This window comes from Pleurodeles waltl, chromosome 9, assembly GCF_031143425.1.
Source record: "Pleurodeles waltl isolate 20211129_DDA chromosome 9, aPleWal1.hap1.20221129, whole genome shotgun sequence".
NCBI classification, from domain to species: domain Eukaryota; kingdom Metazoa; phylum Chordata; class Amphibia; order Caudata; family Salamandridae; genus Pleurodeles; species Pleurodeles waltl.
Window position 1 is genome coordinate 384696148 of NC_090448.1, and position 14732 is coordinate 384710879.

At 43.4% G+C, this 14732-nt stretch overlaps 1 protein-coding gene across 5 annotated transcripts in view; it reads right to left on the reverse strand.

The window, feature by feature from the left end:
- Positions 1 to 256: 256 nt before the first annotated feature.
- Positions 257 to 14732, reverse strand: part of LOC138259344 (uncharacterized) — a 153905-nt gene continuing 139429 nt past the window's right edge. For 4 of the 5 annotated variants that reach the window (XM_069206998.1, XM_069207001.1, XM_069207000.1 and 1 more), the window contains exon 10: positions 1250 to 4046. In XM_069206998.1, coding sequence (XP_069063099.1) covers positions 3196 to 4046 — 851 coding nt within the window. In that variant the 3' untranslated portion in view covers positions 1250 to 3195. Of the gene's footprint in view, positions 4047 to 14732 lie in introns of all 5 variants that reach the window. The other variant, XM_069206997.1, reaches the window with a different exon arrangement.

The following is a 14732-nucleotide window of genomic DNA, read 5'->3' on the forward strand; positions in this document are numbered from 1 at the left end:
CCAAGGTGGGCAGAAATGGCCTAAAATAAATTGCACCCAGGGGAGCGACCCTTGCTTAAGGCGTCACTCCCCTTTTGTAAAAAAAAAAAAAAAAGAAAAAAAAAAATCCCTTGTGCCTAGTGGTTTCTGCCCCCCTTGGTTGGCGAACTGCCCCCCAAGGAGGGCAGAAATTACCTAAAATAAATTTGCCTCCGCAGGGGAGCGACCCTTGTCTAAGGGGTCGCTCCACTCTTTTTTTTTTTTTTTTTTTTTAATTGTCACAAAAAAAAAAAAATCCCTGGTGCCTAGTAGTTTCTGCCCCCCTTGGGGGTACATTGGCCTAATAAAAATAGGCAGACAATGGACTAAAAACAATTTGCCACGCCCCCCCCCCCCCCCCAATTGGGGGTAGATTGGCCTAATAAAAATAGGCAAAAAATGGCCTAAAAACAATGAGCTTTTCTTCCTCTACTTATTTCTCAAAATAATCACTTGCTCGGTCTCCTCTGATACAATGAAGGTATTGCTCCTCTGGCACCATAGCACCTGCATTCTCATAGTCCTCCTATTCCTACAGTTCCTGAGCAGTTTCAGTCACATGACTCTTGGCCTCTTCATTTGATAACTCCTCTTCAAGGAGTTTTGCCGACAGTTGTGGGGAGATTTTGAAGGGAGACATTTGTGTGACCAGCGGAATAGTGAATGTATTAAGTTGTGCCTTTAGGGTCTGCACATGTTTTGTTGAGGCTAGAAGCTGTGAATGCAATGGGGATCTAGGGCCTAATTCAGATGCTGGTAGGCGGCTTCATCACCCTGACGGAGGTGCCACCTGCCAAACTTAGAAATGACCATGAAGCAGGCAGTCATTTCTTAAAGTATAGGCAGGAACTGCGTGACTGCAGTTCCTGTTAATGATTTTTAAAGATTTGGTGCAAGGCTCCATCCTTATTTCAGAGCCTTGCATCAAACATATTTCTTTTTTTTTTTTTTCAAAAAGAAAATCCCAAAGCAGGATTTTCTAATCGAAATTTTTAAAAAAAGACAATAATGCCCTGTGCTTGGGAGGTATCGCCCATTGCCCAGGGAGAATTTAACAGTTTTCACTGTCCCGTACAGCTATGGTTTTCCTGGCTGTAATGGGCAGTGAAAACTGACTCGAATTTCACACATCAAAATCAGATGGGCAAATTAGAGTTCTGCCTCCAAAGGCCTTTACTTCGGAGGGCCGTCAGAGGGATTTCATCACAGTGGAGATGGAGTGGTCTTCGCTGTGATAAAACTATGGTCCACCTGCATCTAAATCGGGCGTTCAGACCTTTAGCTTGGTGGTATGTATACGTTGCGATGTAAATCAGACTTTTAGTTTTTCATCATCAAAACGTGATCAGACAAGTGAGACACCTTGGACAGTAGTGGTGCAACTGAAAATCTTTGGGTCACAGATAATGTGGTAGTCAACAGAGCAGGTTTCAATGACAAAGTCCTTAGCATTCAAAATGTAATTGACAATGCATTTGCCACTGACAGCACTGGGGTGTTCCCCGAGAAGAGGTCGATGAGAAGGACATCAGTAGAGATTCATTGATGGCGGTTTTGATAATGAGAGCTGTTACATAACTGTGTCTGCCATTGTAGATGAAGAGATTATCAGATCAGTTTTTGTGGCAATACATTTTTACAGGCTTGAAAGGCACACAAAGGAGTCCTGGCTCGCACCATTTAATTATTTTAAAGTCTATCTAGACAGCTCTTTTCAGCAGCCTAGTGGATGGAGTGGGAGGAGATGCTCTACATACAAGCTCATGAGGAATGTGCCCCCTCAGGAGAAAATACCAGTCTTCTCTCTTTGGTGGTCTTGGCTGAAAGGCCTTAAATATGTCACACTCCTCTATTTTCAATCTGGATACAAGCAATTAAAGTTCTGCACATGGAGATGTTTAGCATTTTCTCCGTCAGATAGGGCACACAGTTTTAGAAAGACTTCTTTGATCTTCTGAGGTCTCAGACCTGATTATGTAGAGACGAGACAGATTAAAAAAAGACAACCAGTTTTGCCTCTCAAAGGCTAGTAGCAGTGATACTAAAGATAGTCACATCAAACCAGAGACGCTAGATGTTCGAAGAGCTGTGGGAGTCAGTCAAATTATCTGAAAGAATGATTGGGCCAAGTCAAACAAATTTCAGACACCCTATCAAGTAATCAACTCAGGTTGAGCCCTATAGAATGCTAAGAATTAAATGCTAAGAATTAAATATACAACAACTTTCATATAAACAATATAAAATAGAATACAATACTTCCTGCCAAAAATACAAATTAGTCCTGCATTACTTAAAAAGATCAAGATGATAATGCATGTTTTAATTAACTTCACTGATTTATTCAAAATAAACTGGGTACTGTTTGAGGAGCTGCATGATAGAATCTGCATTTGTTTGTTCTAGACTTTTTCTACACATGCAGACAAGTAGTGAAGTGTTTTGTAAGATCCAACATTCCATGGTTGCCATTATTAGTCTCAGATTTTTATTTTTTATTCCTGCTTTTCTTGAGCACTCGAGTGCTTAGTAAAATTGGGCTTCAGTAGTAGTCATTTACATTTAACACCTTATTTGTGATCACCCCATTTATTGTCTTCTTCGGTGTTCCATTGCCTTAAAGTGGCAATTTTGCTGTTTAACTGTTTCCACCTCGCTTTTTTATGTTAAACAGGACCTTCAGCTGCAATCTCAATAAGATTGAAACCAGTCTGATGATAGGACAATAACAGCCTTTACTCCTCAAAGCCCCCGCCTGTATTTTAGACCCTGTGACGTGGTCATTTATTACTTGTTGGCTTATAACGGGAGACTAGTATTTGTAGTCTACTATGTGGCTAATTCCTACTTGTCCTTTGAGGATGTTCTGCCTTGTTACAACATGTTTCATAAATAAATTGGCAAGCATTGAATAGTTTATTGTTCTTGTATCCAACCAAGATTTTTCTGTTGGCAATCCATCGCTGTAAAGTTGGAGGAAAGTAGGGGGATATGAAGCTGGTTTATCACTTATTTTAGCTCATGGTTGAAGGAGCCAAGTAAAATGTGTATTATTCCATGCTGATGGCTTTGCTCAAAGTCTCAGAATCCAAAATGGGTCCTTAGATACTTGGTTCAATAGGACTCCAATAAAACACGTGCTACATGTGGAATGTTTGATGCTCACATTCTGTGCACTTATGATGCAGATTTACACTTGTGGCTCCTTTGATGCTTGCACAATGTTGAACTGTCAGTGAATTTTTTCTGGCACTTCTTACACTCATATGGCCTCTCACCAGTATGAATCCTTTGATGCCTTCTCAGATGAGAGCCATGAGCAAAGCTTTTAGGGCACTCCTTACACTGGTATGGTTTCTCCCCAGTATGGATCCTCTGATGCATGCAAAGATCTGATTTCCGAGTGAAGCGTTTATGACACTCTTTGCACTCGTATGGTCTCTCCCCTGTGTGGATTCTATGATGATCTATCAGAAGTGATGACTGCCTAAAGGATTTACCACATTCTACGCAATCATAGGGCTTCTCCTCCCTGTGGATCATCTGATGCCTGCTCAGTGTTGACCTGTGAGTAAAGCTTTTCTGGCACTCTGTACACTGGTATGGCCTCGCCCCTGTGTGGGTTCTCTCATGTTTTGTCAGGGTTGACATATGTCTAAAATGCTTACCACAATCAGTGCATTCATAGGATTTTTCTCCTGTATGGATTTTATAATGTCTACTCAAATGGGAGCTATGTGTGAAACCTTTATCACACATCGTGCACTGATATGGTCTCTCCCCCGTATGGATTCTTCGATGTCTGTATAGATCCCACTTGCGAACAAAGATTTTCTCGCACTGCATACACTTGTATTGTTTCAGTTTTTTTCGGCCTGATGTACCATGAGCTTTGCAGTTACTGCACAGATCTGAGGTTTGACCCAGGTTCTTCTCACACTCGGGGCACTGGTTGCTGTCCGTTTCTCCAAGTTGCTGCCTCTTCTGTTCCAAGGATGGGTCTTTTGTGGTGGAAATGTTTCCATTCTCTGTTGAAAGAAGCAAAGAATCCGGGTATATTTTATGTCATAATGCAGCTTAAATGCCAATACCAAATGTAAGTTATTAAGGACTACCACACTACTCCATTACCACACTTTCTTTGACCTTCAGATAGAAAAAGAGCCAAAAGGAGAATTAGAGTTAAAAATCTAAGCAGAACGAAAAACACAGACAGCTCTTAAATGAGTAATATCCACACCACAATCAGCAAAAGAAATATTAAACAAAAATCCAATGTAAGGTGCTCATTTTATCTATTCTGCCTTGTCTTTATCATTAACATATAGACAATATATATATAGATGTTCAAGAAAACTAAACCTGAATGTTTGAATACACATTTATAATTATAAAATGAACCTGTCTCCGAGTAAGGATTTAAAGGTAGCAAAATGTTTGTAATGCTTAATTTAGTAGTTAGAGGGTGAAGGGATTGAAACCCGTTGCAGCCACTTGCAGCAGCGATTTTTAACATACAATATGGATTTGAAAGACACAGTGAAGAAAATATTAAAGTTAAGGTTTGGATAATATTTTTGGGGAAGATGACTTTCCTTGTTGCATATTGCTGCATTCCAGTTGCAGCTCTTGTTAAGCAGGTGACAAGTTAAATGCATATTGAATTTGGAGTTACACATGATACGATAGTGTAACTATTCATAGGTTAGGACAGGGTTGGATTATAATAACGCAGAGTCTATTTAATTTATTATGGTTGCAGTACAGCAGTGAAACCAACTAACCAAGGCAGTTTTTATTTCTTACATTCCAAACTGTGGGTGCCTCAATTTGGTTCTTGATTACAGCAGTGTTCCTGATATTTGCATGGTTCAAAGTTCAATTAAAATCTTGAGCAGAAGTAGTTGTTAAAGTACTGTCCAAATCAGAGCTAGGTGGGTCAAAGATGGACACATACTTGTGTGCTTCGTCTAAGCCCTCCCACTCTTCAGTAGGCTGCTATATTGCGAAAATGCTCCCTTCTTACCCAAGAGTTTTGTGAGACCATGTTCCCATACATAGCTTTGGTGAGACACCAGAGGAAAAGCATTTGGGCAAGTAAATCCATGTACTTCACAGAAGTGCCAAAACTACACTCAATATGAAATCTGATTGTTGTACTCATAATAACTTTGCCCCGGTCGGGAAAGTCTTCTGCATGGTGAAGGGCGTGCACCTCTGCCCTGAGTGCCCAAGTGCACTAATGTTTGGATCCCTAATAATAATTTTTGTTGTCATAGGCAAACACCATTATGCATGCGCGCCATGACATAGGCCTCTTGCACTGTTTGTGCTCTTCTTGGACAAGGAGGGTCACCCAAAGTGCTACCCTCATAGTTGTGAGAGGCTACTGCCTTCACCAGGAGTTCAGTAACACAAGTGCAGTGGTAGCAGCATACCGTTTAGTGATCAGTAGGAGTGAAAGGTCCTTTTTAACTGGTGTTACTAGAGTGAGGCCTACAGACTCGCTCATTTATAAAGTTCTGGTGCTGTGTACTCAACTCACTCTTCGCTTACATTGGTTTGATGTGTAGTGCTGTACACCGCATGGGTGGTGTATCTGCACAGGGTGAATGAGTGCCTGTGAAGGGTACAATACAGACATAATGCAGTACTGAGCAGTGAGTGCATGGTGAATGCATGTGTATATGTGCCTATGAGTGATAAAATAAATGGAGAATGTAATGCTGTGCAGTGCGTGCATGGTGAATGCATGTGCTGGATGTATGTGTGCCTTTGAGTGGTAAACACTGAAGATGGCGGTACTGCTAAAGATGCCCTTAGGCCAACCTAAAAATAAGGTCTGCAATTTTTCTTCAATTGCAATCTACAGGTATCACAGAAAAAAGTTCACTTTTGCAAAAACCTTAGGTCTGGATTTAGATATCTAAGTTGCATGTCTTCACGCCTATATTTGCATGTGTCTGATCATCAAAACCAAACCTACTGGCTGTGATTGAGTTAGTATTAATGATGGTATGTTCATAGTCAGAACTGTGGGGCTAATGGTGTTGGTGACAATCGAGACAGTAGTAAGAGCTTGAGCAGCAGTAGCGATGAATAACCATTGTATGATGGGCCACTGCCAAATGCAGTAAAATGGCTAAGCAGGAACAGCACACTTAAGATGCCTTTCTGAAATTCTCAACTGTATCCAAAGAAGCTATTCAGCCTTCTGGGGCAGCAGGGACTTCTGTGGACCTCCAAGGAATGACTACTGTAAGCAGGGATGCCAGGCTACGGAAATGTTATTATTTGAACGCAAAACAATACATAAAAATACAGAATCGAGTATACATCAAACTACATAAATAATTAAATATTTTATTTAATTCACAAACAAATATTATACAAAAACAGAAACTTTAATGAGAAGGTTAGAGTTTTTCAAAATTTGATGGTATTTCTAAAAGATGAAATGACATGCTAAACTCTAGCATAGCACTTTGTGTATTTCATCCTAATGCATGCACTCCTTTTGTCTAAGCTTACCAGTACTTCAATTGAGGTCATAAGATTGACAGGTTAAGAACTGTTGCTTTGGAGAGTTAAATACTGAATGGCATGCACAACACTACATTAAGTCCAGATAAAGTTGAAATTAGGGTAAAAGTCACCCTGGGGCAAAGACACTAAAGGACAGTCAATGTGTGTATTTCAGTGCTTTTAATAAAACTGTAGTACCAAGCAATGGGATGAAGGTTTGAGGTTGGTAAAGGCATGCAACTACAGCCTACTTGGAGCTAGTGAACAGAATGTTTGTGGCATGAGTAGCTGTAGATAAACATGCTCTGCATTCTCCTCCCATCTATTGTTGGCCTCGAACGTGCACAACTTTTTCTTCAAAGAAGTCTTTCTAGCCATGAGGTAGGGTGACTCCTCCTATGACTTGCAATGTGTATGGTCATCTGCTCCATTGTTGGATTCTTTTCTCATGCCTTAGGGTTCAGATATAGATCTCTAAAGCTCAGAGTTGACGCCGCATCGTGCTCGTTGCAGGGGCCTTTCGGTGATTCCATTCCAATTTACGAGAGGCAATCATGTTTTTACAATCTTCTTGATTCTGTCCCGGTTCTGTTGGTAGCGCGCCTAGCATTTCTTTGAGTCTTTGTTCTGTGCCTAACCCCTTTCTGGCTCTTTTCATCAGCCACCATCTTCAAGAATGCACAGACCGTGATTGAAAGGTCTCTATTTCAGTACTTTCCACAGTAACACTCCAAGTGCACGTGGACAGATCACAATCTGGTCTGTAACCTCTGTTTGTCGCCAGAGCATGACAAGACCTCCTCACCCAACCTGCCTCGCTTTCCGGTTCAAGACCATCTGGTACTGACGCAATCAACAACTTACCCGATGCAAGATGTTGCAGTGACAAGATGGGCACACCCAGACATCTTCGGTGAGGACATCGAAAGAGAAGCAGGCACCTCCATGTCTGCCGAGCAACCCTGTCTTTCAACCCAGGGTCGAGTTCTCCATCCGCCGCCAATGTCTGAAGACGACAACAGTTAGTACTATTTTCCATTGTCAACAGCAAGAGCACAGGTCGACCACTATCCCTCAGGAAGCATGGCATCGAACCCAACACCATTACCACAGCATTTCAGGCCGCCTCTGCTTCCCAGACAAGGTTGGCACCGACATAAGGCTTTGGAGCCGACTCAGATTCTGAAACAGCCACGTAGGACCTTAAGCTTAAGGCTTTCCTTAGCACCGGGTGCTCCCTCTACACAATCAAGTTCCCCGGTACTGGCAGTGACGGCTGCTTGGAGCTGAAACATGATTATGCATCAAGACTAGTTTTGAAGTGGAAACAACCTTTGGCGCCGACTCAACCATCCACAACGTATTCCTCAGCTGACGTAGAGGACCACAAAGACTCCATTCTGCAGTACCTCCAGGAGGAGTTGGGCAGTCCCCTACATTCAATGGATCCATATAATGCCCTATATGACCCAGAGCTCCGGGAGGATCCATGGGACAATTAAGGGGTTTCCCACAGGTAACAACAACCCTGACCTGTACCCAGCCAAGCCTTACCCTCCGGATGACACCACCTTATCATGAGGTTAGTCACCGGGCCGCCACCTTCCACACGGTAGACCTGCACGCCATTGCAGAGGATGACTTCCTGTTAAAAGCGCTCTCCGACAGCAAGCATTCTACACAATACGTTCCTAAGCTTAAGGGCGTGTTAAAGTCCACACTGGATGTCTTTACTGAGTCCGCAGTTAGGACCAGGAAAGCCACACCAAGAGTTGACAAAAAGTAGAAGCCCTCCCCCTCTGACCCACCTTACATTAGAGGTCAGCTCCCACCAGAGTTTTTGGTCGTGCATACTGTCCATAAACAGGCAAATGCACAGGGTATCAGTGATGCCCCACTGCCATATAAAGAGAGTCAAAAGATCAATATGGTGGGGAAAAGGGTGGCATTTGATCTGCAACCCACTGGCACACTGCCAACTCCATTGACTTATTCTCTCGGTATGACCAAGTCCAGTGGGATGAGATGGGAGACCCGCTACAACACCTTCCAGATCAGTACAGGCCACGGGCTTAGGAACTCATGGCACAGAGGCAGGCAATCTCCAACATGATCATCAGGTGTGTTCTGACACCACTGCAGGTGTGTTAACTCCAGCATTCTTACCATCCATCATACCTAGCTCTGGGTCTCTGGCTTTAAGCAAGAACCCCAGCAGCATCTAATCCACATTCCCTTTAATGGGGAACACACCTCTTTGGGCTGCTGGTTGATCAGATGCTAGAGAAGATCAAGAAGGACACAGACTTGGCCACATCAATGGAGGCTCTTCTGTTGCCATCACCAAGAGCAACCCTCCTAAGGTCATTCCAGGGGTGCCAATCGGGGGAATAACTCCAAGAGCAGGGGACGAGGCAGTGCGGCCATTCAGTAGGTGAGGATAGAGTCTGCTAAGTTCACGTTTGCTGTTGAACGTGCTTAAATGTACATATGCCTCCATCTAATGCCTACTGGGTAGGCGGAGGGTGCATGTGAATCTGCAGCACTACACCCTATGAATAGATGCTTACAGGGCAAGTAACATAATCCATTAGTAGCATGTTTTGGCTGCAGATACACACGCTATGCATAGACTATAAAGCAATACTCCCCTTGCGGTGGCTTCAGGCATCAGATTGAGCATTTACCTGAAATAATGTGCATAGAACTGATAGTCCCACTAAAGCAAGTTGTCTAGATTGTACATACATACAGTAGTGTTTGGTAAAAGTGTGTGGGTTTGTCCATGTTGCTGCTTTACAAATGTCTGTTAACAGGGTATTTACTAAAAAAAAAAAGAAAAAAAAAAAAGAGCCATTGATGCTCCTTTTTTTCCTCTGTGGAATGAGCCCTTGGTGCTGTGAGTAGTGTTCATTTTGCTTTGATGTAGCAAAGTTGTATACATCTAACTATTCATCTAGCGATTCCTGCTTTTGAGATGGGATTACTATCCTTGGATTTTAAACAGCGGCAGATAGTTGTTGCGCTTCTCTAAATGTTTTTGTTCTTTCCACATAGTACCTAAGGGCACTTTAACATCTAGTGTATGCAATACCCTTTCTGCAAGAGTTTCTAGGTGTGAAAAGAAAACTGGTAAATCCAATGTCTTATTTAAGTGGAAAGGTGATGTAACTTTTGGCAGAAACTTTGATTTTCTGCACAGGCGAACCTTGTTTTGGAATGCATGGAAATAAGGTTCCTCAGTAGTCCGTGCATGTATTTCGCTTACTCTTCTTAGTGATGTACCTGCAACAAGGAAAGCCTCTTTCCATGTTAAAAATTGTCGCTGCCATTTATGCATAGGCTTAAATGATGCAGACATTAATCGTGTCAACACAATGTTTAAGTTCTAGGATGGTACACTAGGTCTACGCGGTGGAATGGCTTTTTGAGTCCCTCTATAAATGATTTTATCACAGGTATGCAGAAAAGCGACTGCTTTCTGTTTTGTAGGTAAGCAGCAATTGCTCCTAAGGGCAGGTTTATAGATGTGTACGTAAAATGTGATTTTTGAAGATGTAACAAATAACACACCAGTTGTTTTTCAGATGGTGCTAAAGGTTTTATGTTTGTTTGTAGCACAATAGTGAACAAAGCTTTTCCATTCTGCTGCATAACATGCTCTTGTCGTTGATGTTCTGGCTTCCTTTAGAATGTCCATACATGCTGGGGGTAATTGCGGGTACCCAAATTCTACGACTTCAGGAGACATATTGCAAGATTGAGCTGTTTGCAAGCTTCTCATGCTGTACTAGGGAGAGCTCCAGCAATGTTGTGTACCATGGTTGTTGTGCCCATGTTGGAGCTATCAGTATCATCTTTAGTAATGTTTGCCTGTGTTTCCTGACCACATATGGAATGAGTGGGAGAGGTGGAAAAGTGTATGCAAATATCCCAGACCAGTTAATTGAGACAGCATTGCCCTTGGATTTTGGATGTCAGTGTCTGGATGCAAAGTTTTGCCATTTTGCCTTTTCTACGGTGGCAAACAGATCTATTGTTGGGAGTCCCCCACCACGCTGGAAGTATGTTTGTAGGATTTGAGCGTGGATTTCCCACTCGTGGACTTGTTGCGTCCTGTTTAGTAGGTCTGCCAGTGAGTTGTCTACCCCCGGTATGTATTGTGCCAAGTGGTGGATCTGGTGTACTCCTTGGGATAGCTGCAATGAATGTGTCCCTCCTTGTTCTTGGTCTTATTGTCTGTCCGTGTAAGAACATTCTTCCCTGTTAAGTTGGGTAGGAATGCTATGAGAGCAATGTGTATGGCTAGTAGTTCCAGAACATTGATGTGGAATGTTTGTTGTTGTGCCAACCACTGTCCCCGAACCATAATGTCCTCCATGTGAACAGCCAACCCACGAGTAATGCATCCGTCATGATTGTCACCTGCGGGATTGGGTCCCTGAAGGCTCTTCACTTGTGTGTTTTGTGTATTTCACAATTGTAGTGCCTGATGGAACTTGGGCGTAACCAACACTAGATCTTCCATGTTGTCCCCTGCACTTTTGACTATTGTGATGCTAAGCACTCCTATAGAGGTCACACATGTAGTCATGCAACTATCACAATGCAAGAAGCCATCATACCTAGATTGCGCATCACCATTCTGACTGGAAGGCGACGATGTGGATGAAAAAGAGCCAATTGGTTCTGAAGATTGAAAACCCTCTGTGGACTGGTATAAGCTTTTGCTGTGATCGAACTGAGTATGGCTCCAAGATAAGGTTGTATCTGGAGCAGCTGTAGATGTGATTTGGTAGCATTTATTGTAAACCCCAACTTGTGTAAGAGGTTGATAGTTGTTTGCGTTTCCTGTAGACATTTCTGTTTGCTGGAACTCTTGATCAGTCAATCGCCCAGATAAGGGAAGGCATGTATGTTTTCCTTTCTTAGATGTGCAGCTATTACAGAAAGGTACTAGGTGAACACTTGTGGGGCAGTTGTACCCCAAATGGTAGTACTCTGAACTGACAGTGACGTCCACATACCACAAACCAGAGGTATTGGCGATGTGCGGGATAGGCTGGCATATATTAAAGTATGCGTCCTTAAGGTGTAATGTAGCCAGTAGTGGTATTACATCCTGAAGTGTCACCATGTGAAAATGTTCTGATGTGATGTATTGATTGATTGGGCATAAATCCATTATAGGACGGAGTGTGCCATCCTTTTTCGGTACTCTGAAGTATAGGGAGTATATTACTTGTCCCCTATGTATGTATGGGAAATATTGTATGGTCCCTTTTTGTAATAAAGTTTTTACTTCTTCCTTCAGCACGTGTAGATGCTCTGGATTTATTATGTGTTTTCTTGGTGGGATATTTGGAGGTGGTTGTTTGATCTCCTGATAATATCCCTGGATGATGTTGTCTAACATCCATTGGTCGGATACCTCTTACTTGCTTGCTGGTGGTATTCCAGTTGTTGGCGTTGGTAGCTTGGGGTCTCTCGTGTGGTATTTTTGGAGGCCCCTCTCCATTGGTAACGCTGAAAGGATTGCTGCCTTTGTGTAGTGAACTGCAAGGCCTCCATTGATTTGGCTGTTTTTGTGTCTTTTTTTAATCTTCTCCAGTGTGTGTCGACCTCTGGGCAGAAGAGATGCTCACCATTAAAAGGAATGTACAGAATGGTCGTTGCACTTCTAGCTTAGAGCCAGATATGCGGGGCCACGCATGCCTACGAAGCATTACTGAGAAAGTAATGTCTTGTGTCACGGTGTTTGCACTGTCCAGTTCACAGTGGATGGTTGCATTTGAGATTTGTCTTCCTTCAGCTACTAGATCGTCCACTTTTTTCCTGTATTGTTCTGGGAGATGTTGTATTAAGTCCTGCATCTCGATTCAGGCAGCCTTATTGTAGAGAGACAACAGAAACAGAATTTGCGATTTTACAGTGATTGGCATGTCCTGTAGCCATCCTTCTACCTGCAGCATTGATGCGCTTACTTTCCTGTGGATGTGGAGGGTTGAATGAAAGAACAACGCATTCTGTTGCAACGCATGCTGTTACCATGCATGTGTTACAACGAGAAACACCATTACCATGCACAACCTTTACCATGCATGCCTTTACAACGAATTACAACCAATTTCATTGTAAAAGCATGAATGTTAACGGCATTTGTGTGGTATAGGTTTTCCCTGACCCCTGTTGTCCTGAGAACCTAAACGTGGTCATCTGCACGCCCCACCCACCTCCCCACCCTTCTAAAACCTACCCGACACCTGCCCTAAGCCCTAAAACCGGACCCCAGAGTGACACCCCCCAGTACTTCTAAAAACTACCTAACCTCTGCCCTAAGCCCTAAGCCCTAAAACCAGACCCCCAGAGTGACATCGACCCCCCCACCCCAGGCCCTTCCAACCCCTGCCCTAATGACTAAAACTGGAACATAGCACTACACCCCCCACCCCTTCTAAAAAATATCTGTCCCCTGCCCGAGCCCTAAAACCATACCCCCCACCCTCTGTCCTGAGCCCTAAAACCATACCCCCCAACCAAGCCCGAAAACCATCCGCGCCTTGCAGCAGGGTGTCCCCTGATGTATATGGGGTCTGATGGAGAAGAGCTATATTTTAGTTCTAACTGTGGAGTAAGCACCCTGGACTTGACTGGGTCTTTAAAGATGTCCTTTAAGACATTTAATATAGAGCTAATCATATGTAGATATTGAACAGCATGTTCATTTTTGCAAATTGTTTCAACCACAAAGTCAGTTTCCGCCTCTGTGGCCTTCATAGTAAGATTATGGTATTCCGCAGCCCTTTGTATGACACTATGATATGAGAAGGTGTCATCAGGTGGGGAGGCTTTAGTTGGGATTGGTGACTCTATATCAGTATCTGGAAGGACCACGTCAGTCTGAATTAGTGCTTATGCTGCTTTTGTTTCCATGTATTTATGTAGTCCTTAAAAAACATTGCCTTCTTCCTTTTGTTGCAAGTGTTTTGTGTGGTTTTCGCCTGCTACGCTGGCAATGCCGGTGTGTCCAAGGAAGGCGCTTTTGTTTTGGTGGAGGTTGGAACCAGGGTTTTCTTCAGTGTTGAAGAGTAACCATGTTCCTTGTGTTTTGTCTGAGCCGATGGTTGTTTGGCTTCAGAATGGCTTGACACCGGGCATTTGTTAGGATACGGATGCTTCTCCGGCGTTGATGTTGTGTGTGATTTCTTCGGCAGCGGTGCATGGCTCGATGTCAACACCTGCTTCGGTACTGATGCCAGCCTGATGTCTGCTCCATCTCAATCTGTAGGCCTTGTCACCCGATCAGGCTTGAGAGTCCTCTCGTCCTTTCTTAACTCCGAGGCGCGCTTGCTATGTCGACCAGAGCCAGAGGGCTGTGGCGCACCAGGAGAGGTCCATGTAATATTTTCTTCAGTTGGGGTGGGTCAAGTGTACTCACAGCCCTTGGCAGTGTCTTTGTTCTGGGGCCAATCCAGGTAGCGGAGTCTTGTGCATAGTTTGTTCAACCGGAACAACCAACCTTTCTTTCCCATTGGATTCATTGGAGGAGATGTAGTGTGGACTGGTGATGACATACCACTGTGCGGGTGTGATATCAATGTCCAACTCACTCTCGTTGGCTCACTGGCTTCTTCATGGACAACATCGGCCTCCGCTGCCATCTCTATGGGGGAGCCAGTCTCCTGTTGCTTCCGAGTGTTCTCTTGTTCTTGAAAAACTTGCATGTGGCCCAGACCTGCTCCTTGTGCTCCAGGGCCAGACACAGGTTGCATACATCGTGGCTGTCAGAGTAGGTGCAATTTACCCGAACCAAGGGCACTTACTGAATAAGTTGTCTTTTTTTAGACTTCATTACCCTGAGATGAGCATTTTCGACGAACATCAAGTGCGTAGAATTCAAAGTTGGCTTTAACCGGGTGTCTTCTACACAGTTACAACTGCTGCAGGAACCGTGTTTGTGTCTTCATTGACGATTCTGTAGCTGTTAAGTGTCTTTAAGCTGCTTGGATGTCGAAACTTTAAGAACTCTGACGCAGTCCGTCCAAGCCCGATGACAGAAAAAAATAATCTAATAAAGGAGCTGTTGAACATGTGCAAGGCCTTGAGGAGGAGGAGCTATGATACACAACGTCGACCATAAAAGACTTCTCCGAAGAAAAATAGGTTGCAAAGTCCAGGCCCAACACTAG